The sequence below is a fragment of the Mustela nigripes genome, chromosome X, assembly GCF_022355385.1.
Source record: "Mustela nigripes isolate SB6536 chromosome X, MUSNIG.SB6536, whole genome shotgun sequence".
In the NCBI taxonomy this organism is placed as follows: domain Eukaryota; kingdom Metazoa; phylum Chordata; class Mammalia; order Carnivora; family Mustelidae; genus Mustela; species Mustela nigripes.
The window spans coordinates 112,113,090-112,140,929 of NC_081575.1; the positions used below are offsets into that span (position 1 = coordinate 112,113,090).

At 42.7% G+C, this 27,840-nt stretch overlaps 1 protein-coding gene across 1 annotated transcript in view; it reads right to left on the minus strand.

Moving 5' to 3' along the window:
- Nucleotides 1–1,291: 1,291 nt before the first annotated feature.
- Nucleotides 1,292–27,840, minus strand: part of GRPR (gastrin releasing peptide receptor) — a 32,292-nt gene continuing 5,743 nt past the window's right edge. The window contains exons 2-3 of the mRNA XM_059385404.1: nt 4,410–4,761; nt 1,292–2,839 (exon numbers count right to left, since the gene is read on the minus strand). Of these exons, the coding sequence (XP_059241387.1) occupies nt 2,450–2,839; nt 4,410–4,761 (742 nt within the window). The 3' untranslated portion in view covers nt 1,292–2,449. The remainder of the gene's footprint in view (nt 2,840–4,409; nt 4,762–27,840) is intronic.

Sequence of the window (27,840 nt, forward strand, 5' to 3'; positions counted from 1 at the left end):
CAGAGAGGTGGTGAGATTGGCCCCGGGACACAGAACTTGACGGAGACTTCAGTCTCCTTGCTGTCGGTGCAGAAGCTAGGGAGGAGAGCGGTGCGGTCGATGCCGCGGTGTTCCCTGAAGGAGACATTAAGACGAGTCCTACTTCCAAAATGTCTTTGAAAGCAGGTCGATCAGAGACGCTTGAACAAGTCACACTATGCACCCAGAATGCTAGACACTGCAGCCCCTAATTAGGTAGGTACGAAGTGGCTTCATACATACAGTTTTGAAGAAATCCAAGGGTAAAATCGTGGAGCGCTTGTTCACGATGATGGGGGAACGGAGGTTGGGGGTGGGCAGGAAGACTACCCTCTGTGCAGGGAGGAGACCGGCCAATATGCTGTCTTATGTGTCTTTCAGCTTTAATCCCCAAATGTAATAAGCTAATGGGAGGGTTTTCACACAAATGGTTCCAGTGAGCCCCTGGAAAGGATGGAATAGTCGGTCTCCTTCCGTTCCACTGACGGAAACAGGTCTGTGCATGCGGGCTGAAGGATTTCCCAAGAGGCGTTGTTGCAAAGGTAACACAAGCGGGGCAGCTGTGAGCGGGAGGGCTGTATAAAGGCTTTAGAGACAGAACTAGAACCAACAACAAGACCCAAGGATGTTGGCAACAGAGGGGCCTTAATACTGACCTCTCCTGCTAGAGATGAAAACATGAGTCGAGACAAGGGAAACTGATAGGTAAACTCATAGCTAGAGACAGAGTTGGGATGCCCAGCTAAGAATCTTGGTTCTTTTCAAACTGTCCAGTGTTGTTATCCATAACCAGGAAAGCAGGTGGGTACAGAAGTGAAGAGGTCTCACTCCAACTGACAGTTCCTTCTCACTTGGACAGAGAAAACCAGAACGAAAGTCATCTTTGGATGTGAGGGATATACCTTGGGGCACATTTTGCAGAATGTGGGTTAACATGTTTGCCACCTGTCAGAATCAGCCCTTTCCTGGAGTCAAGAAAAACTTGGTTCAGGGTTTCCAAAGTAAGATCGTCAAATCTCTTTGCTCAGAAAAATAATAAGATTTCAGTCCAGTATTTTTCTGCACATGACCTTTTCATAAATGCTCCTCTTAACTAGAAACTTAATGTATCTGTAGTGTTTTATAACTCTTTCTGAAAGCTAAGCCCTCTGTAAATTACTTAGACATATTCAAACAGAAATATATATTACATACCTTTTATTCATTTCCTCCCACAGATTTTAGGTAAGCCTATGTTAAATGTAAACATGTTTCTGTTTCCACTGAGATGTGACCCCCCCCCCCTTTTTTTTTTACATAAGAAATTACTGCTTCAGTGTAGCGGACAAGGACAGCCAAATCTAAGTCAATACATTTGGCTGAAAACCTGTATACCAAAAGTGAATATTATACTTCATGTACTTGTAAATGATGAATTGAAAGCATGATCAAATTCTTCCCTACAAGGACTTCTCTTTTATGGTAGAACTAACTATACCATGGCTCTGAGTTAGAATTCAGAGTCTGAGATATCAATCCATAGCCTCGTGCGGATCTTGGTATATGTGTCTACGTGTTTGGCTGTGTTTTTGCCTTAAAATGATGTGTTGAGTGTTTCTCCGATGTCCCCAGTAACATCTTTTAAAAACAGTCAACACTCAGGGATTTGTTTTAAACTGGCTTCCAGTGTTACCAGTTTGGGAATGGTCCCTCCTACACGGGACTTTTTCACAGGGCTGGCTTTCATGTTAGGTGTGTAAAAAACAGTTCCTTGGTTTGTGATTATAAATATTCCTGAAAAATTACTCAAATCACATTTTTAAAGCACTAGTTTCTGCTTCAAGAAACGATAAGGTGAAGTCTTTCACTTCACTTTTAAAAGTGAACATTTAATATATAATTGTTCTGCTATATAAATCTGGCGGTTCATATAGTTTCTATGACTTAATTGGCCATACTCGTATATCAGGGCTTGTTGCTTAAGATAATAATTTCTCGGGCGCCTGGGTGGCTCAGTGGGTTAAAGCCTCTGCCTTTGCCTCAGGTCATGATCTCGGGGTCCTGGGATCGAGCCCCACATCGGGCTCTTTGCTCAGCGGGGAGCCTGCTTCCTCCTCTCTCTCTCTGCCTGCCTCTCTGCCTACTTGTGATCTCTGTCTGTCAAATAAATAAATAAAATCTTTTTAAAAAAAAGATAATTTCTTATTCCCTTTTCTAAAAAGGGACAGTTGGCTCAACATCAGAAGAACATTCAGAAGTTGAAATGGAAAATATAAGCCTTGATGGGCCTTTCAAACACCACAGCAATCCATTTGGGCTTCTCTGCAACTTGCCTACAAATTCATAGCCTTTTGAAGGCTCTTTGGAGGGTACAGAGACAACAGATGTGAGGGGTTCTTTACTAGCCATAAAGCAAAAGCGGGGCCCCCGGGTGCCAGGGTCAAGGATCAGCCTAGACGTACCCTTCATGACAGATGTTTCCGTTGATGAGGCTGAAGGTGGCCACAGAGGGATTGGTGCTCTTAAAGGAGGTCATGCACGTGGTACTTCTGCCCGTGCTGTGAGAGCGGGTCATCAGCCCAGGCCGGCAGCAGAGGAGCTGGGTGTTGAATTGTTTCCTGAAACTCTTGCTCAGCAGGTAGAGGGCGAAAGGGTTCACACAGGAGTTGGTGAAGGCCAGGAGGCGGGCGCAGATGCTGGTGATGAAGTGGAGCATGGAGGTGTCCACCTCGGAGTAGTGGTAGGAGCGGTACAGGTAGATGATGTGGTTGGGGAGCCAGCAGAAGGCAAAGAGGCCCACGAACACCAGCACTGTTTTGGCGAGGCGCTTCCGGGATTCAATCTAAGGAGAGAGTCACACACACGGAGACAGAGGGACCAAGGGACAGTGTGGGATGTATGCAGAGAGACAAAGATGCAGCCAGGGGGGGGGGGGGCGGGGAACAGGGAAAAAGAATCGGGGGAATAGATGAGCTCACAAAGGCACAGAAAAAGAGTTCAATGGGAGAAAGAGGACAGGAGAAAATCCAGCAAAACGAGAGAAGAGCAACAGAGACAGACGGAGAGAGCGGGGAGAGTCAGAAACGCAGAGATGGAAAAGCCAGGAAGCAGAAACCCATGAAGTAGAATATCGTTAGAATGTGCCGCTGAGAACAGATCTTTAAACAAAGTTGATTACATGCTTGAATGGATTGCACAATGAAATTTTAGTAAGTGACCTCTTTTTCCTCAGGAGAGCCCTGGTGCACTTTATCAGCCATATGACTTCATGTCTTTCTTGGCTCCACAGTTAATCATTTCTTACTTCCTCTGATGCTCAAAAAAGCAGCCAGCTTTGTTCTTTCTCATTGGCCAAGCCAAAATAACTTCCTGTTATTATTATTTTTTCCTATTATTATTTTTTTAAATCTCAAGTTATTTCTGGGCTATACCATACAGGAAGGTTCTTAGAACTTTCTGTTCCCAGCGCCCTCTGCTAATTACTACAAGGGGAAACGTCTTTCTCCTTTAAGCATTTGAGGTACAATGGATGTTCAGTATTGAGAGGTCTTTCAAATGCAGAGAGACAGTTTCACTGAGAACTGTCACTCTCTCCTCATAATGGAGGGGGGAAAAAGAGGGGGACTTTAAAGGGTAAAGCCACCGAGTCAGCTGTACGTTTAAACAGATGGGGAGTCTTTCTGCTTTTTCTGTCATACATACCACATGATCTACATTTTGACAAGAAAGCAAGAACTGACAAAGTGGAGAAAGCTGGAGCCCCTGGTTTCTGCTCTTCATACCTCAAGTGTGACATTATGCGGTGTTACGGGGAATGGGGAGGGAGTCTAACACGTACGGAGGGCAGTCTGCATTCTGCGCTCCAGGTCACACAGCCTCACAGCCCAGGGCTTATCCCCCTATATCGTGGGTGGGAGAACTGAGAGCCAGAGTGTGTAAGCAAGTTAGTCATTAAGTTTGGATTTGAGCCCAAATCGATGTGAGCCTATCTTAACCAAACTACTTCGGTTTCTTCAACCGGCCTCATTTTCCTATTCTCTCTGCTTCGTTCCCATGTGGCAACCGTCTTCCTATCCAAAGAACTTGACTGGAGTTTAAAGAAGTCACAACCCTAGGAGTTCAATATTTTATTTTGTTGACAATATTTATTCAGTTGTTTCTCAAAAAGAAGCCCACACTGCAACTCTTCCAGATTCTCAACACCTCCCTAGCGTAGGTCTTTAGTAAGAAAACAAGATTATAAAGAACACCTGAATTCCTGGGCTTCTGTGACTAGGAGTTTCCATTTAACATCACCCACCTCCTCTAATTACAGAATCAGGTGACGTGACCACCTAAATAATGTGGTTGTCAGTGGAGTGCAAAGGGGACCAAAGCCCCGAAGAGGAAGTGAACCAACCCTAAACACTCACCTGCTTCTTGACATGTATATTCCCTTCCACAGGCAGATTGTAAGCACTCTGGATCAGATTTCTAGCAATGAAGTAGTAGTAGACAGAGATAATCGACAGTGGAATGATGTAGAACACCAGGAAGGAAGCCATGGAGTGAATTTTGGGGTGCAGCTCATTAGAGTGTGGGTATGGGGCACAGCTAATGAAGGTCTGGTTGGTGCTTTCCTCATGGAAGGGATGTAGATCAGAAAACACAGCCTCCGGGATGGCCAGAAGCATGGAGATAATCCAGATCAATGCGGCTTTGAGGCAGATCTTCATCAGAGCGTGAGAGGCCTGGATATCCATTGGTCGGACGATGGCTTTGTACCTGGGGCAGAAAAGAGCCAATGTCATGTATCAGTTGCCTAATATTATTGTGGATGCCGGGGCTGGGACTCGGGTGAAGCAAGCCAGGCAGCTGGGTGCAGTATTTAAGGGTGTGCTCGCTCTCAGGTTCATGCAAGTGCTGACTCTGTATTCATACAACCATGACAGCGAGTGCCTCGTTTAATGTTATACCCGAGTACCTTGCTCTCCTTATCCTAGTCCTGGCTCTGAAGGATGTGTTCCCCTTTCTTCCCACAGTCCCTCCTGAGTTTAAGAATGCTTCTCAGGAAAACTGAAGCTCCTTTTCTTTCTTTTTTTTTTTTTTTTAAGGTTTTATTTATTTATTTGTAAGAGAGAGTGTGCACACAAGCAGGGGGGAAGCAGGTTCCCTGCTTAGCAAGGAGCCCAATGCGGGGCTTGATCCCCGGACCCCAGGATCATGACCTGAGCCGAAGGCAGAGGCTTAACCCACTGAGCCACCCACATGCCCCGCTCCTTTCATTTCTCTTCTTAAATCATAGAAATTAGTAACAAGCATGTTTAACGAAGGACACAGCAGGCACCTGGCACCTGGGTGGCTCAGTGGGTTAAGCATCTGACCCTTGGTTGTGGCTCAGGTCATGATCTCAGAGTCAAGGGATCAAACCCTGAGTCAGTTTCTATACTCAGCATGAAGTCTGCCTGAGATTCCCTCTCCTCTCCTTATGCTCGCCCCCTGCTCGCACTCTTTCTTTCTCTCTAAAATAAGTAAATAAAAATCTTTAAAAAATATAAAGAAGGACACAGGGGCAAGAAGGTTGGGGGATTTGTTTGTTTTTGTTTGGTTTTCAGCAAAGCCTTCATTTTGAGTATTCAAATGCAGTTTAGGAAACCTGAAGTCACCGAGTATTTACATAGCCCTCTTCGCTTTTTCAAAGGGTGCAGAACAAACAGCCCACAGAAAAACTTATACCAGGAGCATCCCTGTAATTGTCAAATTAATCTTCGCCTGCTCGCCTTTCAGTCTCATCTTCTCTTGGAGTATTTAGGTCCCTCCTGGGTTCTGTGCTATATGTGCCCCATTTTAAACTGAGTGCTCAGGGAAGCAGACACTGAGATGGAACCAGAGGGACAAAAATTTATTGGGGAGTAATACCTGTGAAAGGCAAAGGGAAGGAAGTAATACTGAATGGTAGAGAGCTGACTCTGATGCAGACCTGACAAGGTCTACACCAGGGAAAGTGACCAACCATCCTAATTTGCCTGGAAATTTCCCAGTTTTAGCACTGAAAGTCCTACATCTTGGGAAATCTCTCAGTCCCAGCAAACCAGGACAGCTGGTCACCCTATACCAGCCTAATGGGGAGCTTGGTAACAGAGATTGCCCAGCGGAGGGGTCCTGCCTTGGATGGAAATGGCCAGGCCTTTAGATCACCACTTTGCTCAGTCATGGGCTGGGGCCACCCCAAGAGTGCCACCTTAGTTACTATGTGGTTTAGTCACTGGGCAGGAACTGACCAAGAAGACCATGACCATAGCTTGAAAGCAGAAGCTGGAGGCTGTCAGCTCACCACAGTCCCTGCAGCGGGATAGTGAATCTTTTCTTCAAGGGAGGTCTGAGCAGAGCATCTCAATGTCTGCCACAACTCCCCGAACAACACCTAGCACCAACACCTAGCACACAACACCAGTCTTGTGTGCACTTGTCAGAGAACCCACTAGAGAATGAGCCTCTGGTGGGCAGAGTGTCTTCCATCTTGGCATCTGCTAGTACTGTGATCTGCGCACACTCCACGAATGTTTGTTCAAACATGAGCCGTGATCGTGAGGAAGTTGTGAGTTGGGACCCACTAAGTGTGAGAGTATTCACTGATGAAAATGCTGTGTTAAAACTGGTTCTACCACTGATACTCTTTTATGTAATGGACTTTAGTGACGGGGGAACACTTGTTTCTACTTGCTTCTGTGTTGATTAAACTTCCATTGGGTTACCACTCTTTGCTGCACCCTGATTCCTCACTCACTCTCTGCCTCCTTCCAGGGAACGGGGAGTGAGTTATTAAGAGGTTAGTTTGAGAAAAATAACCTGGCCTATACACTAGGCTCAGAGAGGCCTATGGTTGTCTAATTGTCCCTGACTAGGGGAGTGGCACATGTAATATAGGAGATCAGGTGTTTGCAATTCATTATTGCTGTGGACCTAAGTCACAGTCTCCAAATAGATTTATCAGGCATAGAAGCAATTATTTTTATTGTTCTCGATTTCTTTGTCTAGCTCTCTGTTCCCAGCTCAGGTAGAGAAGAGAGGGCTCTTATTTCATGGGCACCCCCAGCACTCCAAAACAATACTATAGTCCTGCTTCCGTGTACCTCAGTTTGCTTTTTCCATTCACAGACTATATTAGTTCATTTTTAAAAAGATGTTATTATTTTGAAAGAGAATGAGAGAGAGAGCCTGAGATGGGGGAGGGTCAGAGAGAGAAGCAGACTCCCTGCTGAGCAGGGAGCCTGATGCAGGACTCGATTCTGGAACTCCAGGATCATGACCAGAGCCGAAGGCAGTTGCTTAACCAACTGAGCCACCCAGGTGCCCCTGTATTAGTTCATTTAAAACAATTACAGAAAAAACTAAAAAATTTCAGAGGAAGTTCTCTTTTCTTTTGGCACTTTCTCTACTCACTAGTCATCTCCAACCTTTTTGTTCCTAGTTTAGAATGTAGGCAAGGAATTTATCTTTAATTAAAGGTATGTCAACATCTTCAGCCAAAGATGTATATGACTAAAGCTATCGCTGATAAATCAATTATAGATAAAGTAGTAATTATGACTTCTATCTGCATTTTCTGGCAGAAAGCAGTCATAAGTACTATTAAGTCTCCAAGTGAAGGTGATTGACTCCTGCATGAGTGACTCACTTCTGCATGAGGCAGAAACCAGAGTGAATGGCTTACCTCCTTTTCTCTTGGGAATCTTGTACTCCCAAGTGCAAATGCCATGGGAACTGTTGAGCTGCCATTTCAAATTCACAACTTTTAAAACATAAAAGATAGTATAGGGACGCCTGGGTGGCTCAGTTGTTAAGTGTCTGCCTTCGGCTCAGGTCATGATCCCGGGGTCCTGGGATGGGCCCCACATCAGGCTCCCTGCTCTGTGGGGAGCCTGCTTCTCCCTCTCCCTTTACCTGCTACTCCACCTGCTTGTGCTCGCTCGCTCTGTCAAAAAAATAAATAAAAATTATTTTTAAAAAAAGATAGCATAAAAAACATTACTTTTCTAGTTTTTCCAGAAAAATAATTTGAATCTAAATAAGCCTCTATATCTGTGTACCAGTTTTCAGAAAATGTGGGGATAAAAGAATCTGCTAAATGATGAAGATACCGTCAAATCCCAAACTGGAAAATTCTACAGAAATGACTCCATTTTTTTCCCCAACAAATACATGCCATAAAAAAGGAGAAAAAGAATTTTTTAAAAGGAAGGAGGATGTTTATAGACCTACTGGGATGTGTAATACATATTAAGTGCAATGTGTAGGCTCCTGTTGGATTTTGATTCAAACCAAACAACCATATAAAAAGATATCTTTGAGATTATTGAGGAAAATCAAATAGAGATTTACTACTGGTAATATCAAAAAGTTATTTTTAATGTACTGGGTGTGGTAATGGTATTATGATTCTGTGTTTTTTAAAAAGACATTATTTGTTGGGATGCCTGGGTGGCTCAGTGGGCTAAGCCTCTGCCGTTGGCTCAGGTCATGATCCCAGGGTCCTGGGATCGAGCCCTGTACCAGGCTCTGTGCTCAGCAGGGAGCCTGCTTCCCCCTCTCTCTCTGCCTGCCTCTCTGCCTACTTGTGATCTCTGTCTGTCAAATAAATAAGTAAAATCTTAATTAAAATAAAAAGACATTATTTATTAAAACCACACCCTAAAATATTACCATGAATATATTTACAGTGAAATAATAAAGTGTCTAGGAATTGCTTTTAAATATCCAGATACATTTCTGTATCACTTGTGCAATTAAAAAACAAGAAAAGATGCACTGCAAACAATTTTCTGTTAATGGCATATTCATAAAATATCAAAAGTAATTAAATAAATCCCATTTACTAAGCTCTTGCTTTATGCCAAGCAGAGAAGAGCATCCACATTATCTCATTTATGTTTCAGACAACAGATGGGTGCCATGACCCCCATTGTGCAGGTGACAAGCTGAGGCTCACTTTCAGAAGTGGTAGAGTCAGCATTCAGTTGACAACCAACTCCTTTCAGGATATCATAGCTCTTTCGGAAGAAAGCTCCGGGTAAATCCTTCTTTGAAGCAGAGAAACAAACCAGAAGTTTCCCAAATGGGTATGGAACACACCAGATGTTCCCTGGAAGTCTTACGGTTCTACAGAGCTTGGGACATGTCAGTCTGCTTCTTCTCTGGTTTAGATAGCTCTCCCCAGAGCACCCAATGCAGGGAGACACCACTGGGGTGAGGGCGGGAGCAGGGGTGGTGGTTCTTGTTTAGGAGTGATGGCTGGTTGGACTGGGGTGGATACTTCATCTAAACCAGCCAGTGAACTGCCTGACCAGCTACTAAAGAGCCTCTCTTTCTCTTAAGCATTTAAACTGAAGGGAAAAAAGAGAGAGAGAGAGGATATAGTTGGTCAATAACAGATGCTGGAAATAAAAGATTTTGATGTCAAGAAAGGGAGTGGGCATATTTTAACCATGTGCAAGATAAATAAGCAGAGTAGGTAGATTGAGAGAAAGAGAAAGAATGAGGCATATTTGAAAGAAGCTGATGGGGCGCCCGGATGCCTCAGTCGGTTCAGCGTCCAACTCTTGATTTCGACTCAGGACATGATCTCCGGGTTGTGAGGTTGAGCCCCAAATAAGGCTCCTCCCTGAGTGTGGAGTCTGCTTGAGATTCTTTCTCTCCCAAGGGGCACCTGGGTGGCACAGTCAGTTGAGCGTCTGACTTTTGGTTTCGGCTCAGGTCATGATCTCAGGATTGTGAGATCGAGTCCTGTGTTGGGCTCTGCACTCAGCGTGGAGTCCGTTTGAGACTTCCTCCCTCCCTCTCACTGTGCTCCTCCCCCTCCTCCAAAAAAAGAAAAGAAAAAAGAAGCTGAGATGATGTGGCTCTAAGTCAAATGGAGGACCTCTGGTTCCTGACCCATGAACTGCTTGTGAATGTACAAGAGCTCTCCTGTTACAGTCTTAAACTCTTCCATTTCCTTTTCACTTGAGTCAGTTTGAGTGGCTTCTGTTCTTTGTCAACACAAGAGCCTTATCTAGAACAGTTAGACATGATGGACATTTAAAGTTATCATCAGATTTATTTCCAGCATCATTTTGCATGCATTATCCCCCACTTGCTGCCCTCTGAAAGAATGAGCTATCAACCTTAATCATACCCAAGAGATGGCCTAGTCTATGGTCTGTTCCTAAATTGTCCATCACTCTCCTGCCTTCCTGCTTTCTTTCTGCCCAGTCCCAGAGTCTTCATTCATCGGAATCCTATCCCTCCAGATTCTAGCTAACAAGTACCATCTTGATGAAGCTTTTGCTGCCCAATCTAGGCCTCCATAATTCCTGTTCTTCCTCCTAACCTGTCTAATTTTATGACAGGATTATGGATGTTTTTTCATTTTATGTTTACTAGGCACCATCTTAAATTCTTTGCTAGCTTTCCATGGGTATGTCTTTTCTACCTGACCACCTAATAAATGTCCTGAGCTTAGAAACTTAAACATCTGTTCCTCTTCTTCCTGTGTCACTAAAAATGCTCCAGGTTCCTTGTTCTATGGACCATTTAATTAAAAGTAGAGGCTCAGTGCATACTTGCTAATTAATTAATAATCTGTGACTTGCAGGTGTGTCTCTTATGCCCAACTTCTCAAAAATAAGAGTAGATTCACTTTTACATATTGAGTAAGAATCATTCTTCTACAGACTGACAGATTCATTCCTCTGATACCATGGGGCTCGAGACAGTGGCTTCCACTCCTAAAAACATCCGTGCTTCATTTTTCTTATGCAAACATCAGAAAGGTCAGAAACTTCCTGTGCCATAAGATTAAAGTCTCAAAGAGATTTTTGGCAAGTAGCGGGAGTGGACTCCCACAGCCAGGGTTAGAAACCTTTGCCCACAGAAGCGTATATGTCTTTTATTCAAATATGGGCAGTGTGTTTATTTTTAAGAATGCAGCATTTCAGTCCTCATTTGTCCATAATTACCTACTGAAGTCTGTAGGAATTGTTGAACAACAATATTTTAAAATCTCCTGAGGAGCGGACTGAGGGGAAGAGAAAAGTAAAGGAATCAAATGGTCTAAGTCATTGGCACATTGTCAGCATTTAAATTAGAATGCTAACACCTAATCAGATTTGATGAGGCTATTAAACATCAGCTTTATTTTGTCCTGAGAATAACATCAGGAAGTTTTCTGAAGAAATGTGAGGCGATTATTAGCTGACTTGTAAAATGACCATAATCCAGAGCGATGGCATCTTATTTCCCTTTGAGCTATTACTCTGCCAGTGCAGAACTTGCTGGTCCTTGGTGCACAGCCAACCATTATCTTTAAGTGTATAACACATTATAGTTATCCTTTTCTGTTCTCTCCAGGCCAAATAGCTCCAATGCTCTTTTTTTTTCACCCTTCTTGATATACTCTGGTTTTCTCTGGCCTCTAATGTGGACTTGGGAGCAGAGATCTGGTTCCTAATGGTGATACTACCAAGTAGATTTACGGTCTTGGACAAATCATAGACTCTGTACTGCAGTATTCTCATCCCTCCACAGGAGATAATAACTGTAGTCTTCAATGTAATAACTGATTCTGGCAAAAATGATAAAACCACTGAAGGAGAGGTTTTAGGGGAACAGGATATTCACATAGACTCAAAGAGTCTCCCCATAGACTACTATCTAATTGCAAAGAGGAAAATGTCCCTCTGTGTTGGGGAGATCCAGAAGGCACTCCTTTCACCAGGGGGCCAAACCCTGGGTGAACTTCTCTGCTAGTTAGAGTAGGCACAAGGCCTATGGCCCAAGATACTCGGGTGTTTCAATTTCTTTTGGAAGTAAAAGAAAAAAAGATGAATATAATCCATCTTGGATTCTATTTATCTTTATGCTGAGATAATTATAAAATATAGTTATTAATTTTTTTAATGGAGAAAGGGTCCTGTGGTAAAAGGTAAAAGTGCCAAGGGCCCATGAAATTCATAATATGGCCTTGATTAAATTTAGCCTCACCGATAATGGGACCATCTGAGACCATGTGCCTCCTCATAAAATGCAACGGGAGGAACACAACATTGCCTATGCAGTCATCTTGCCCCCAATTTTTAACCTGAATCTATATATGAGGAAATAATCAGACGAATCCAATTCTAGCACCTTCTACAAGATAAGTCGCTTAGATTCATCAAAATAGTCAACATCATTTTCTAGAAGAATATAGGGGAGCTACTGTTAACACCTTAAAGGAAATAAAAGAGATATAACAAGTAATCCTTTTCACAACATGTACATACAACGAATTATGCATCTTAAACGTATACAATGTTATGTGTCACTTATATCTCCATAGGACTGGAAGAAAAGAAAAGAAATATAACAAACAAATGCAATGCGTATGCCTTAATTTGATCCTGGATTTTTTAAAAAAAGTAATATCTTCTTTTTTTTTGAAAGTGGGGGAAATGTGATTACATTTTACTTATGTAATGTTATGTATGTATGTATGATATTACTTATGTAATATTCTTTAATACATAGATCATATTAAGGAATTCATTGTTAATTTCGTTAGGTGTGATAATGGTACTGGGGCTCTGCAGAAGACTGTCTGTGTTCTTAGGGAGTGCACACTGAAATACTCAGGATATTTGCACCTTACTTTCCAGAGTTCAACAAAATAAAGCAAAACAAACAAATGTGTGTGCACACGCATGCACACACACACATACACACCACACACACTGGATAGCCAAGAATAAAGCCTAGGAAATGTTAATTGTTGAATTTGGGTGGCTATTATACAGAAGTTCATAAACAAGGGAGAAAACGTGCTGAAATACAGAATTTTAAAAAGATAAACTAGAAAAAGAGATAAACTAACAGTAAAATAACAACTTCAAAATAATGTGTTAGAGGCACCTGGGTGGCTCAGCTCAGGTCTTGATCTCAGGGTTGTGAGTTCAAGCCCCGTGCTGGGCTCCATCATGCTGGGCGTGAAACCTACTTACATAGAAAAAGAAAAAATAATGGGTTATATAATTTATTCTGTTTTATTAACTGTCAACCTGTTTGTCATCAGAAAAAACTTTATTGTAATTCTAATGTGATTGAATGTGTCATATCTGATTAGTGCCTGTACCAGGAAGGAGGGAACTAGCTTCTTTGTTATATTCATATTGTTGTCTTGGGCTTGCAATTTTAGTATCATTGACAATCTGTGGGGTTTTGTTTTGCTCTGTTTTGTTTTGCGGGAATATTTTAAAGCTGCTTATCCATTTGGGGATGTTATTATAATTAAAAGTAGATCATGCCAAAACCCAGCAATCCGGGAAGCCTCTTCAAAACCCGAACGTGCGGGGGAGAAGAAGGTGCCATGGTTGACCCTTCTCCGTGCTGCGCCTTGTACTCCTGCTGCCTGAGCTGCACGGGACAAGAGGTCCTCTGATGTGGACTCACGGAGACAGTGAACCTCAATTTCAAGAGTACATATTTCTAATGTTTAATTCATCTTTGTTATTAAATAAAAATCAGTATAAATAGAAGTTTTGATACCTTCCTCCCTTACCTGTTAAAGCAGGCTGTGCCTCTGCTGAAGGGCATGAACCCCACTTTGCGGTCCTCACAGATGAGGGTTCCCTTCTAAATGTCAGTGTCTCTTACAAAAGGGTAACTTGGATTAAGATTTTCAGAGCCTGTCCTGTGTCCGCTGTTTCTTAAAAAATAATCAGCCTAAAATAAACCTAACGCCAAAAGGGCACATTTTGAAGCGGCAAATTCTGCCCTTTGGCTGGTATTGAAATTAAAGGAGAAGAGCAAAAAAATTATTAGAATGTCCATTCCCCACCTGCTCCATCCATGGTGAAAACATGGTGGTTCGAGGCAGAGACAAAATTCCTTTCTTCCTTGAGTCTGTGACACGGACTCTCCGGCGTCTCTCACTGCCATGTGCCCACCCTCAGGTTCGCTGTGGCCTGGGCCTAGAGTGAGGTCTGAGCTCTTTCATAAAGTCAGAGACTTGGGAGCCAAGCTGAAAGTGGCATCAGGGAAACTCTGAAATCCAGAGGCTGGCACGGGGCTAGAGAAAGCGGGGCTGACACGGGGCAAGTTCAGAAGTGCAGGTACTGGTTTTGGGCTACGAGGGATGCAGAGGCTGAGTTCTAAAACGGAAAGAGAGCTGCAAATAATTGTTGGACATCTCATGGTGCCGTGGCTAATCCTCTAAGGGAATCTGTCAGAGGGGTCTAAGCAGGATGAAACATTACAGTTGCCGGGGGTATGTTTCAAATGACAAAGGGGAGCAGTCACCTAGTGCGACTTCAGTCGCCGCACACACATCCTGGCACAAGCTGTTCGTAGGCCATTCCTTAAAAAAGGTTAGGGAGGGAAGAACATATATTTATAACTTGTTAGACTGTTTCGGCAATTTATAAGCCCCAAAGTTTGAAGAACGTTTATAAATCCCACTTGCGAGTTGTAGTTAGACATGGCCTGCATTAGCTCAACCGAGTAACAGAGAAGCTAGAGGACAGGGAAAAGAGAAAAGTCACCCGTGCTCCAGGGCAGAAGGTAAAATAGACTCGGGGCAAAAAACTGTCTTCAAAAATGGTCATTCACGGCCCAACAGGCCCCGAGACAAGGATTTAGGGGGAAGTAGTTTGTTTGAGGGGGGATCCCAGGAAGCACAGGGAGGGAATGGAAGGGACTAGAAGCCAATGAAGGGTGCCATTCTGGGCAGCTGGAGTACAGGCCTGCTGGGGACACCCTGAGAGACTGGCAAGCCCATTCCAGAACTGTGCCACCAAGGCATGAGGAGGCCGAGGTGTTTCTCCCAGACTCCCCTCCCTCTTTGGTTGAGAATGGTCCTCCATTGTTCATTCTGGAGCACTCCCGCCTGCTTCAAACCCTCCCATGGCCAGGTATCGCTCTTGGTCCGGGAAAAACAGCAAGTCCAGGTCTGTAAGGGACCTCCAGGGAGTGCGAGGGATATGGGTGGGCCACCAACAGCAACCACGATGCAGATTCTTCTCCCGGTCCCGGCAGTTTACCAAATGCATACACAGAAAATGAAATATCAGAGAGAATGTTGGTTTTTTAATGTATTTCAAATTTGGGGGGATAAAAACAGAATTTCTAAATTATCTCAATAAAATGCATTATCTTTTTTTTTTTCAAAATAGGAATTATTATTAAAGCTCAAAAATAGCATCATGGGATATGAGTCATTGTATCTAAGTATAAACATTTAATGGCTCGGGGCAGCCTGGGTGGCTCAGTGGGTTAAGCCTCTGCCTTCGGCTCAGGTCATGATCCCAGGGTCCTGGGATTGAGCCCCGCATCGGGCTCTCTGCTCAGCAAGGAGCCTGCTTCCCCCTCTCTCTCTGCCTGCCTCTCTGCCTGCTTGTGATCTCTGTCTGTCAAATAAATAAATAAAATTTTTTAAAAAAATTTAATGGCTCTATATTTAAATAACCTTTTATGAGAGGCTTCATACAGGGTGAAATGTTGACCTAACTTTGTAGCTTTTTGGGTCCTCTGGCCCAGAGGGTTGATTCTGATGGTGTTCGCGAGGTACCCTGGGTGGTAAAGGAGCCCCAGACAGTGAGATGGAGGGACCGGAGGGAGACTGGGAGCCCTGGCTTCTGCACCCACTTCCATAATTTGCTATTTTTGCAGAAGCATGCTGTCTCAGTTTATTTTATTTTATACTATTTATTTAACTATTCTATACTATTTATTTAACAAAAACTTGTATTAGACTATGTGCCTGATATAGCTCTTAACACTTTTTAGGAATTAACTTTCTGAATCCCTTATAATGATGCAAGGAAGTAGGTACTACGGTGCTCATCATCTTCTTACAGATGGAGAATCTGCTGCGCAAGATGAACTAGGTCACCGGAGCTCACGCAGCCAGCAGGTGGCAAGTGCAGGTTTCAACAGAGGTCCTGGGCCCAGTCCCTAACCCATGAGACTTTCAGATCTCCATTTCCTAACTAATGGTATCAACCTTACTTGCTCTAACGAGGAGCTAAATAAGGTGTTTCAAAAGCACTTTGGAAACTAGGAAGCATGATTTAAATAAAAGGCTATCGCATTCCATGAAAAGAAACGACTATGCCCTGAACAGCTGGTTGAGATTTCAACAACATCCTCTCAGCTCCGTTATGAACAGAAATAACAAAATCCTGCTAATGGTACACTCACTTTTTTGACTAGGAATTCTAACATTTCATAAAGAAGTCAAAACATTACCTCATTTCATCATTATAAAAATTATATTTAATATATCACAGGAATCTGTGATATATTAAAAGTAAATATCCTTGTCCCCATAAGATCAGAAAACTGAGACGTAAAGTCACACAGCTGACAATGAGAAGAGCCAGGACTCCCAACTCAGACATCATTTCAAATTTAGTGCTTTTGAACTTGTCCTCACTATGAATAGTGCTACACTAAATGTGACCTCCAAAAATTAATAATAAAAGAAAGAACAAAGAAAAAAAAATACAATGAAAGAAAGGACAGTGATTATTTAATAGGGAATTTCAGATTGGGAAGATGAAAAAAATCCTGGGGGTGCATGGTGGTGATGGTTATACAACCATGTGAATATACCACAGAATGCCACAGAACTGAGCACTTAAAAGTGATCAAAATAGTCAGTTTTCTGTTATGTATATTTTACCACAGTACACTTAGGAAGGAAGGAAGGAGGAGGGGAGGGAAAAACATGTAGAAGTTTGTCACCAGGCAACTTGGGGGCATCTTAACTAAGAACCAATTGAAAAAGTTTGCTTTGAGTCAGCAAAGCTATCATCAAAGAAAATGGTCTAGACAGTGCATCTGAATGACGTTTTTCAGTTAAAAATTTTAGTATCAAAGTGCTAACAGCCTTCTCCCAAGACATTGGCCATGACCCAAACACTTCCTATTTCTCTAACCATTTCAAGCCCAGACACATCCCTGGATGTACTGAGGAAATGATTCTCCCTGAGAACAATTCTCCTTTTACATCATTTTAAAGGGCCTTGCTTACAAGAGAAGAATTTCGAAGAGGCAGCACTGTGCATGACGGTGAAACCATCGGAGGAGGTTGGGAGAAGTGCAGCATCTGGTCACACCTTCCCTTCTGCCAGGAGCAACAGGAACCCTCTGCCTCCGCCCCCCGCCCCCCGTCCCCCACCATGCCCACCCACCAAGCGAGCTGGGATCTGGGTAAGCCCGGAGTTAGAACTCTCTACCTAAAAAACCTCTCTATTTTTCTTCATTTAGTTAGTATCCAGTGGACATGTTGGAAAAGACACATATCTTAAAGACTTGAAGACTCTCAAGTTTTTGATTCGAAAGCAAATGCGCATGACTTGACAGAGCCTCATATTTTAAAGCACCACAGAGCTGTGTGATTCATCTCGTATTGTTTTTTTCAGATCCCCTAGGGTAGTCCATCCTGGCTAACTGGACAGGGGTCATGGATTCCCCTAGGTTCTACTTTGATACTGTAATAGTGTTATAATGGGACGGGTAGGCAGCTGTCCTTGTGGTGAACATAGCATAATGTAGAAACATGTCAAATCACGAAGCTGTATGCCTGAAACTAATGTAACATTGTGTGTCAACTCTACTCAGAAAACGTATAGTAAAGACTCACTGCTTAATGACCACGTCAGCAAGCATGCACACACTTCTACATCGTGGGGCTCGATCCCAGGACCCCGGGATCATGACCTGAGCCGAAGGCAGATGCTTAACGACTGAGCCACCCAGGTACCCTGGGCTAAGACTAGTTTTTATATTTTAAATGGTTGGAAAATGATCAAAAGAAGAATCACATTTTGTGACATGTGAAAAGTACATGAAATTCAAACTTCAGGGTCGGTTGGTGAGGTTTCACAGCAACACAGCTATGCCCATTTTCTTAGATAACATCTAAAGCTGCTTTCATGGTGTAAAGGCAGTGTCGAGTGCTTGCAAGAGAGACCTTCTGGCCCACAAAGCTGAAAATACTATAGGGCCCCTTGACAAAAAATGTTTACTGGTCCCCAGCCTGTGTGCACTGAATGTGTGAACACGGCTAGCATTTCTATTGTTCTCTGCCTGTTTATACAAAAATTGCTGTTTCCTTCTTTAATGGAGGAGAATCTGTCTTCATTTTACACAGCGCACTGCCTGTTAGGCTTATTAGTTGGCGATAATAAGACAACAGGCCACTGACCTTTGCCGTGGGTCTTCCAGTGCTAAACGCTCATAGTCCAGGATGCTTCGTCAATTTATCGGCACAGGTAAGTGCTAATTTAGTACCTCGGGCTCTCCTTGGCACTATGGACATAAAAATCCTTGACCACGAGGGACTTAAAATCTGTTTGGGGAAGCAAGCTAGGCCCAGGTAAAGCCCTGAAAGAACAGAATGATACTTAACATATTACATTCCCCTTCATGAGGCGCTCTTAGAACAGACGATGCGGGGTCAGTCTGCGAAGTGCTTTTACCATGGTGCAGATATGTGAGTACATGTTTAATGAAAAACCTGTTTTCTGTAGAATTATGGAATTTAAAACTTAGGAGTCATTAAGTCCCGTTCCCGTCATATTACAGAATAGGAAACTAGTGCCCACAGAGGTCCCCACGGTTGGTTAGCTGAGAACAAAGACTTTAACCTACGTCTCTGGATCCCCTACTTAGTTATATTTGACTATAGCTCTTCAGTCTCAGGTCTTTTTAAAGCAGCAGTCAAGAATACTTTAAATATTTACTATGCTTATCTTCATCCTGTGATACTTGTTTCCCTCAAACCATCATTTCAACCTTTAATGGTACCTCTGCTGAAAAACCTAGGAAAGAAAAGATGTCAAATTCTGATTTTTCTATTCTTCTGTAGTGTTTGTGATCATTTAAAGTAGAAGAGGAGGCTTCTACTGCATGGCTTAGTCAGTTGAGAGTCTGACTCTTGATTTCAACTCAGGTCATGATCTAAGGGTCATGGGATCAAGTCCCACATCAGGCTCTGCACTCGACAGGGAGTCTGCTTCTCTCCCTCTCCCGCTGACTGTCTCCTGGCTTGACTACACATGCACACACATGTGCTCTCTCTCTTTCTCCAATAAATAAAGAAGTCTTTTAATTTAATTTAATTTATTTATTTGACAGAGAGATCACAAGTAGGCAGAGAGGCAGGCAGAGAGGAAGGGAAGCAGGCTCCCCGCTGAGCAGAGAGCCCGATGCAGGGCTTGATCCCAGGACCCTGAGATCATGACCCGAGCCGAAGGCAGAGGTTTAACCCACTGAGCCACCCAGGCGCCCCTAAATAAATCTTTAAAAAAAATAAATAAAGTAGAAGGGGGAAAGAATAAATAATAATGAAATTCTTAAAAATCTGTTTTGATTGTCATTTATTTAAAAAGAAATAAGCATTTCCCATAGGCTCTCAAGGAGAAACTACTGTAATTTTGTTCTTACATAATTTTGTATTGTTTTTTAATTGTGTCTAACATATTTCTCAGAGGCCCAACCCTGCTATGATGAAACTGTCTGATAATTAAACAAAACACAACAAACAAAAAACACCACCAAAGGGGGAAAAAAGAAACCTTGAAAAGCTTGAAGTCGACCTGTAGTCATTCTATTTATATGTAGACAGCATACAGAAATAAGTGAGTCACATGGACATATTATTATTGTCATAATACGTTCTTCTCACACTGGAAATAACTTTCTTTCTGTGCTGCACTTCACATTTTCTTCCTGCTTCTTTCCTGTGTATCTTTAGCTATTCCCACTGGTCAATTGGTCTGAGTACAATACAAAAAAAAAAAGAAAAAAGTAATAAAGAAGCAAAGTTTAAAGAAATGTACCTCAGGAACATTTTGGCTCTTTCCTTGCCGTGAAATTTTAGCTGTTATCAATCACTGCATAACTCAATGTCGGCTCTAGCTCTTGCTTATTGGGCCTAAGAGTCCTGGCTTGTTGAAAGGTTCCAGAGGCTTTGAGGTACCTCCACCACTTGGCAGTGTCCAGTGCGGCGGGCCTCAGCCGAGAGTCGCGACTTAATCACTTTGAAGTTAGCCAGAGCTCACTTTTCTGAATCTAAACTGCTAAGACAATGTGAGGCTGTGGGTGCTGGTCCCACAGGCCCGACTGGGGAGTTCTGTACTCTTCTTTAGAGGAACTGGGATATGAATAGCTTCGAGGGCAGCAGAATACTGTGATGGGATTTTCCACTTCTGATGATGGCAAAGCAGCTTGTTGCTGAGTAACTCTCCTACAATGAAAAGTTAGAAGATCTCTTTGAAGACATCAGAGAAATACCAAGGCAGTGAGGATGTGAGGGGCCAAAATCCTGGAAAGAGAGGACGCATAAAGAGATGAAGCTATTAGTACCATTTTCCCTGTAAGGCATTTACCAAGTGGCAAACAGCAGCAGCGAAATAAAGTTGAGCAGAGCTTCCAGCATTGACTGTCAATGGAGTTCAAGGCCCGCCAAGGAGAGGAGGCCAGGTAAACGCTCCAAGCTCTCAGTTCGGATTCCCAAAGGGGGACACCTTAGTAGGAGGGGTGAACTATTTCTTGCAAAGACCAAAGCCCGGCCTCCAATCTGCTCAGTCCCTGATTGGGTCAGATATACTGCCACCTCTGATTATCTGCAAGAAGCAAAAGCTAATCTTTTCTGGAAGATGATAATATCCAGAGCCTCAAATTATTTACAGTTCTTCATCTACAAAATCAGATAGTCAAACAAAGTTGCCTTGTATACCAGGAGGCAAAACAAAATGGCCAATAAACAAGAGAAGAAAATTTGTAATAGAAACCGGCTTGTAGAGCTTCTGCGGGTTAGAATTAACCAGAGAGGGATTTTAAAATATATTGGGACTCGCTCAAGAAATTAGATGACAAGATGGAACCAAATGGAAAGACTAGACACAGCTGAATAGAGGAGTCATGAGTGAGAATGGCCACAGTGAAGAACAATGAGAAAAGAAGAAAGGAAAACACAGTAAAACATTGGAAATTTATGGGACATGCTGAAGGAGATTATGTTTAAAACAGTTTCTAGAAACAGAGGCCTGACCCTAGGATGACATTTTCTGCCTCAGTAAAAGCAAAAAACAAGCAAAGGAGGAAGAAAATTTGAAAAGCGTAAAGTTCACCTGTAGTAGTCCGTTAATATGTAGACAGCATAAAAAAGGAGAGGAAAAAGAGAATGTGACAGAAGCAATATTTGAAGTTGTAATGGTTGAGAACTTGACAACACTGACTAAAATCTGCAAATCACAGATTTAAGAAAGGCTATGACTCCCAAGCAGGAAAAGTACAAAGGAAACCACAGCTAAGTGCATCATGGTAACGCTGCTGAAAACCAAAGATAAAAAAATCTTGAAATCATTCAAAGAGCGGCAAGTCAATAATTCTAAAGAAGCACCAACAAACCCGACATCTGTCATCATAGCGGAAGTCCACGTACAATAAACGCAGTGTCAAAGTGTGAAGGCTCAGAACTACTGGCCTAGAATTCTATGCCCAGTGAAAATCTCCTCCCCAGCTGACATCAAAGAAAGGCATTTTCATACACCAAACCAGAAAATGTATCCCCATTAGATTTCCACTTAGTAAAATACTGAAGGGCATTCTTTGGGCAGAAGTAAAATGATCTCAGGTGAAGTCAGAGCTGCAGGAAGAAAGAGAGAACAGCAGGAAAGGTAAATACCGGAATAAATGTAAATCTAAAGGTAAATATGTGAGTCAGTGCAACGTGTGTGAAAACAATAAACATAATGAGTTGTGGGTTTTAAAATACAAAGAGAATTAAAATATAAAATAACCATAGCTCCTTCCACCCTACCTCCCACAAAAGGCAGGAGGGAATTAAAATTAAAGTGTCCTTGCATGGCTATCTTTGAATTGTCCTGGAAGTGGGAAAGTACTACTTTATAGCAAATTCTAATAAGTGAAGGATACATGTTTGTAAACTCTAGGGTAGAGATTATATAAATAAATTCATGGGGAGGTGTAGAATAATTAAAAGACTTCACAAATTTAAAAGAAGGCGAGAAGAAAGGGAGAAAGGATAATGAGACACGTGAGACCAGTAACAATCAAATAATATAACATGGTAGATCTAAATCCAAGTGTATCAGCAAAGTCAAATTTACCAGAGTGTCTGTGTTTATAGGACAGAAACCTGTAGCCAAGTTACAAAGAGCAAAGACATTTGTGTGAAGTGACTCATGTTGCGCATATCCTCAAAATACCAACACTGATGAGGAAAACTTAAAACTTATAATGCAATGGCATTCGTGGCAAACAGGTTAATGGATGTTAATTAAACGAGCCCTTAAGATTACTCAAGGCACAAAATTTTAAATACTGTGAAACTGTATAGCCCATATAGGAAATTTGATAGTGGGTTTCTCAAATCATCTTAAAACAATAATCCTAAATAATACTAAACATATATGACATAACCAGTAATGACTTACGGAGCTGAAAGAAACTTTCTAACTTCTTAATAATAAGCCCATTTTAATCAACCATGCTACAAGTCTGACTCGTCTTTCTCTTATCTCTATAGAAAAGGACATCACCAATCCATTGCCATTTTAAGAGGAGACAAATGAGGATGAAGCCAAAATATGTAAGAAAACAAGTATGCTCAAGCGTGTCAGGCAATGAATAATAGATATTATGTTATTTTTCTGGATTTTGTGATGTTTGTAGAATTTATCAACTTATTTACATTTTTAACACCGTGATTTCGAAATCTAATATTTTTCTAAATCTTTTAAAACAGCCACATTTCTGCCCAACTTTGCATTCATAATTTTACTTGTTTTTTCTTAAAAAGCATCCTCCGGGACACCTGTGTGGCTCAGTTATTCAGCGTCTGCCTTCGGCTCAGGTCATGAACCCAGGGTCCTGGGATGGAGCCCCGCATCGCATCGGGCTCCCTGCTCAGCAGGGAGCCTGCTTCTCTCTCTCTCCCTCTGACTGCTGCTCCCCTTACCTGTGCTCTCCTGCTGTCTGTCAAACAAATAAATAAAATCTTCAAAAAAAAAAAAAAAAGGGAGATGAACATGATTCACAAACCATAATCCAGCCTTTCAGGTTCTCTCAGTAGGACCTACCAGAATTCATTCATTTCTTTACTCCTTCCTTCATGTTTCCATCCACTCATGTATTGAACACTTACCAAGCCTCTACTGCAGGTTAGGAATGGTTTTAGTATCAGAGAATATGCTACTGAATGAGATAGCCTCCCGCTTTGGGGAGGGTTCTATTTCTAGTGGTAGAAGACAGAAAATAAACAAGTGAGCAAATAAATGAACAAAAGAATTCTCAAGAAAACAATACTGGATGATATTTACCTAAGAAAAATGAAGACATTCATCCATACAAAATCCTATGTGAACATTGATGACAACTTTGTTTATAATCACCCAAACTCAAAAACAACCCTAATGCCAGCTGACTGAAGGAGAGATAAGCCAACTGGTATACCCACGCAGTGGAACACTACCCAGCAACAAGTAGGAATGGGTTCCTGATACACACAACAATGGGAGCTGAAAGAAGCCAGACTTAATCAACTATACACTGTATAATGTCGTTCATACGCTATTTTGGAAAAGATCAGTGGGTTTTGGGAGCTGAGGGTGAAGGAAGGGGACAGACCAGACCACACAAGGACATGATAGTATCTGGGGTGGTGGATGTTCTGCATCCAGACTCTAGTGGTGGTGGTTACCTACTGCATAAGTTTGTCAAAATTCAGAGAAATGTACACCTAAAAGTTTACTGTACGTAAGTTACACCTCAATCATCCTGAAAAAAGAAACTGGATGATGGAGCAGTGTTGGTCATTCCTTTAGAATGAATGGCCAATGAAGACCTTCCTTAGAAAGTGATATTTATTTATTTTTTTAGAGGGCGTAGAGGAGCAGGGGGAGAGGGAGAGAGAATCCCAAGCAGACTCCAAGCCCATACAAGACCCCAATGTTGGGCTCAATCTCGTGACCCTGAGATCATGACCAGAGCCGAAATCAAGTGTCAGGCTCTTAACTGACTCAGCCACCAAGACACCCCTATAGAAAGTGATATTTACTGTGTAAAATGAACTAGCAGCCTCTTAGAGGTTCCTAGACAAATCAGATCATTTCAGGTAGCAGCAAATATCAGACACTAATCAGCAGAATTTCAAAGATGACTATAAGAAACAGAATCCCTTGTTCCATGACTGGGAGGTAGAAAGAGAGGAATGGAGAATTTTTTTTTTCTTTTATTCTGCAGAACATGTGTTTTAATTAAGAGAGAATTTATGCAAACCCTACACACCAGGAGGATTTACAAGTGCAAAAATGCTAATTTAGTCTATTTTTCAAAGGATGTTATTGACAAGCACAGTTCAAAAAACTCACCAGGAAGCCATTTCAGGCTGTTCAGTATGTTTCACGATCAAGTTTGTGCTTTTTTTCCTTTCTGCCTCCATGCATATTAAGTTGCCAGGAAGGATACTTAATTAATCACACGTAAGTTTAACACTTTCGAAGATAATGTGTGAGAGACAAGGTCAAAATCCTTTTCTGCCCTTCTGTCCACAGCGCTCCAGTTGAAAGAGCCTTGCTGGGAAACTCCACTTCCGCTGCACCTGCCCTCTGGGCACCCCAGAGTCTGCCAGCAGCCGTGGCAGATCCATCACCCTGAAGAAACACAAGATGAGTTTCCTTCCAGAGAGGCAGTATGCCTCAGAACAATCATACTATCGAGAAGTGACGAACTGGTGACTCATGTAAGCCCCTCCAACAGAGGGACTTTCTGGAAAAGATGCTTTACAAGAAATTAAATTGTCCTCTCTTGTGCGAAAGTGCCCATCTCCTTGAAATCAATGAAGCTGGGCCTCTAGAACATTAGAGGAGCCTCCGGCATCACTGGGGTGACCTCCTTAGGAGGGCACCACTTTGGGGCTACTCAGGTTATCCTCCCTCAGAACAGTAGGGTTTGGAATCAGAAGCTCCCACTGTCCAGGGAAATGGAATCAGACTCTGTGTTTTGATGGTGCGTAAAGAAAAGCTTCCAGTTCCCCTGAACGCACTAGGACTTAAAATGAGGAGAGCAGGAGTACAGTCTGACTGTACTCTGAATCTGCTGTGACAAGGCCAAATTCCATCTTTTGGTCTCTGTCAAACAAGGGTTTGAATTTCAAGATGACTTCTACTTGTCACTGCTCAAACATCAACCAAGCTGTGGTTATCGTCCTCTTACTAGATGTACGGTAGGCTCGGGTGTCACAGAAGGCACAGACCCCAAGGAGCTTCCCACATGATTAAGGACATAGAAAACACATCTACACAAAGGACCCAGTAATACAATGCGGGACAGATTGGGTATTTCATAGTACAGGCAAAAACATCTTGAGAATGGGAAAAATCAGTGAAAGCAAAAGGTCAGGGAATGCTTCATGGAGGAGAAGAGACTTGAACTGTGCCTTCAATGACTCACAGGATTTGGATAGAGGGAGGGAATGGAAGCCAGCTCTTAAGGAGAGGGAAATAAAGTCAGAGAGGGGAGAAGTCAGAAGGCACATGTGGAAGCAACGAGAAGGGTTTAGCTAGAGGGGCGCCTGAGTGGTTCAGTCGGTTAAGTGTCCAACCCTTGATTTCTGCTCCATGATCTCAGGGTTGTGGGGTCAAGCCCCCTATTGTTGGGCTCCATGCTGGGTCTGGAGCCTGCTTAAGATTTTCTCTCCTGGGATGCCTGGGTGGCTCAGTCGGTTAAGTGTCCGCCTTCGGCTCAGGTCATGATCCCAGCGTCCTCGGATCGAGTCCTGCATCGGGCTCCTTGCTCGGCGGAGAGCCTGTTTCTCCCTCTGCCTCTGCCTACTACTCTGTCTGCCCGTGCTCGCGCTCTCTCTTTCTCTCTCTAACAAATAAATAAATAAAATCTTTTTTTTTTTTAAAGATTTTATTTATTTATTTGACAGAGAGAAATCACAAGTAGATGGAGAGGCAGGCAGAGAGAGAGAGGGAAGCAGGTTCCCTGCTGAGCAGAGAGCCCGATGCGGGACTCGATCCCAGGACCCTGAGATCGTGACCTGAGCCGAAGGCAACGGCTTAACCCACTGAGCCACCCAGGCACCCCAATAAATAAAATCTTTAAAAAAAAAAATTCTCTCTCCTTTCCCTCTGCCCCTCCTCACTGCCCCACCCCCACCCCGATCGCACACCTGTGCTCTGTCTCTCTCTCTCTAAAAATTAAAAAAAAAAAAGGATTTTAGCTGCAACAGTGTGTTCTGGCAAGCCTTGGGATAGGAAGATAGAAAGACAGACTGGCAGATGGAAGAGGACCCAGCACAAGAAAATGGAAGGATCAGAGAGAAGTTCGTAAAGCAGACCTGGAAGTTGAACTGCACATGTATTCTTCAGAAGGTCTCAAACCCTCATCAGTGGGATGCCCCAATCCCCCAAGTCTGTGACTGGGATTGTGTTAGGCTGCCTGGTTTCTCCCCTCTTCAGTTTTGGTATCTTCTGATAGAAGATATTTGACAGACAGGAATAGCCCGTGCAGCTAGTTCAACTAGTTCTGTCCAACAGAACTCTCTGCCATGATGGAAATGTCCTGTATCTGCACTGTCCAGTAGAGTCACATGTGGTTACTGAGCCTTTGACACGTGGCTGGTGTGACTGGAGAACAGAATTTTTAGTGTTACTTGGTTAGGGGCTAAGATGCTGGACCACGAAGCCTGAGATGGCAGGAAAGGCCGAAAGTCCATTAGCTCATAAATTCCTTGCAATTAATTCAAAGAATCTATGAAGTTTACATAAATGCAACTCTTTCCTCTTTCTTTATACACTGCCAATCACAAGGTAGGGGAAGATGTATGAATAGTCTTTTCCATGAAATCAAGGAAGGATCACAATTCTAGTGTAAGTCCTCTATCCGTCTGCCTTTAAGATTCATTTGGCCAGTTCCATTCCAGCAGAACCTGAAGCAGGCACAGTATAACTTGGGCACTATAGGCTGTCAACATTACATCTAGTTTTAAACTTTACATTTATTGGAAAAGAAGACAGAAATTCTCCCAACCCTTCTCCAGGTGAGGGCCCAATTTTGGTCTTAAATTCCATTTACGTAACACTGAGGCACCTAGTACGGAAATGGGCATCTCATAGGAAAGACCAGTATATAGAAAGTATATCCATCCATCCAATCATTGTCCATCCTTCTACCCATCCACTCATCCAACCACCTGTCTTTTCATCTGTCCGTCCATCCACACATCGTCATCCCCTGAATGCATTCACGGAAGGGTTTTTCTCACATTGACTCAAACAGGGAGAGCTTCACAGAGAGGAAGAGATAAGCTGGTGACTGTATGAGACATTTTAAAGAATATGCTTTCTGATGAATTCTGAAAAAGGAGAGGAAGAATGAGAAGAAAAGTATGGTTTGAGAATGAGAAGAAGAAAGTATGATTAAAAGTAATTAATCCACCAGTGTTTACTGATCACGCACTTGGTGCCAAGGAATCATGTGAGGAGATAGAATCATGTGGAAGACAGAAGAATACATAAGAAATTTCCACCCTCAGCATCCTTTTTTTTTTTTTTTTTTAAGATTTTATTTGACAGAGAGAGAGAGTGGGTGCACACAAGCAGGGGGAACAGCAGGCAGAGGGAGAGAGAGAGGCAGGCCCCCCACTGAAGAGGGAGCTCGATGTGGCGCTTGATCTCAGGACCCTGGAATCATGACCTGAGCTGAAGGCAGAGGCTTACCCGACAGAGCCACCCAGGCGCCCCTGCCCTCAGCATTAATAACCTACTTGAAAAGTTAATGCAGTGAATATATGAAAGGCTAAAAAGAGACAAA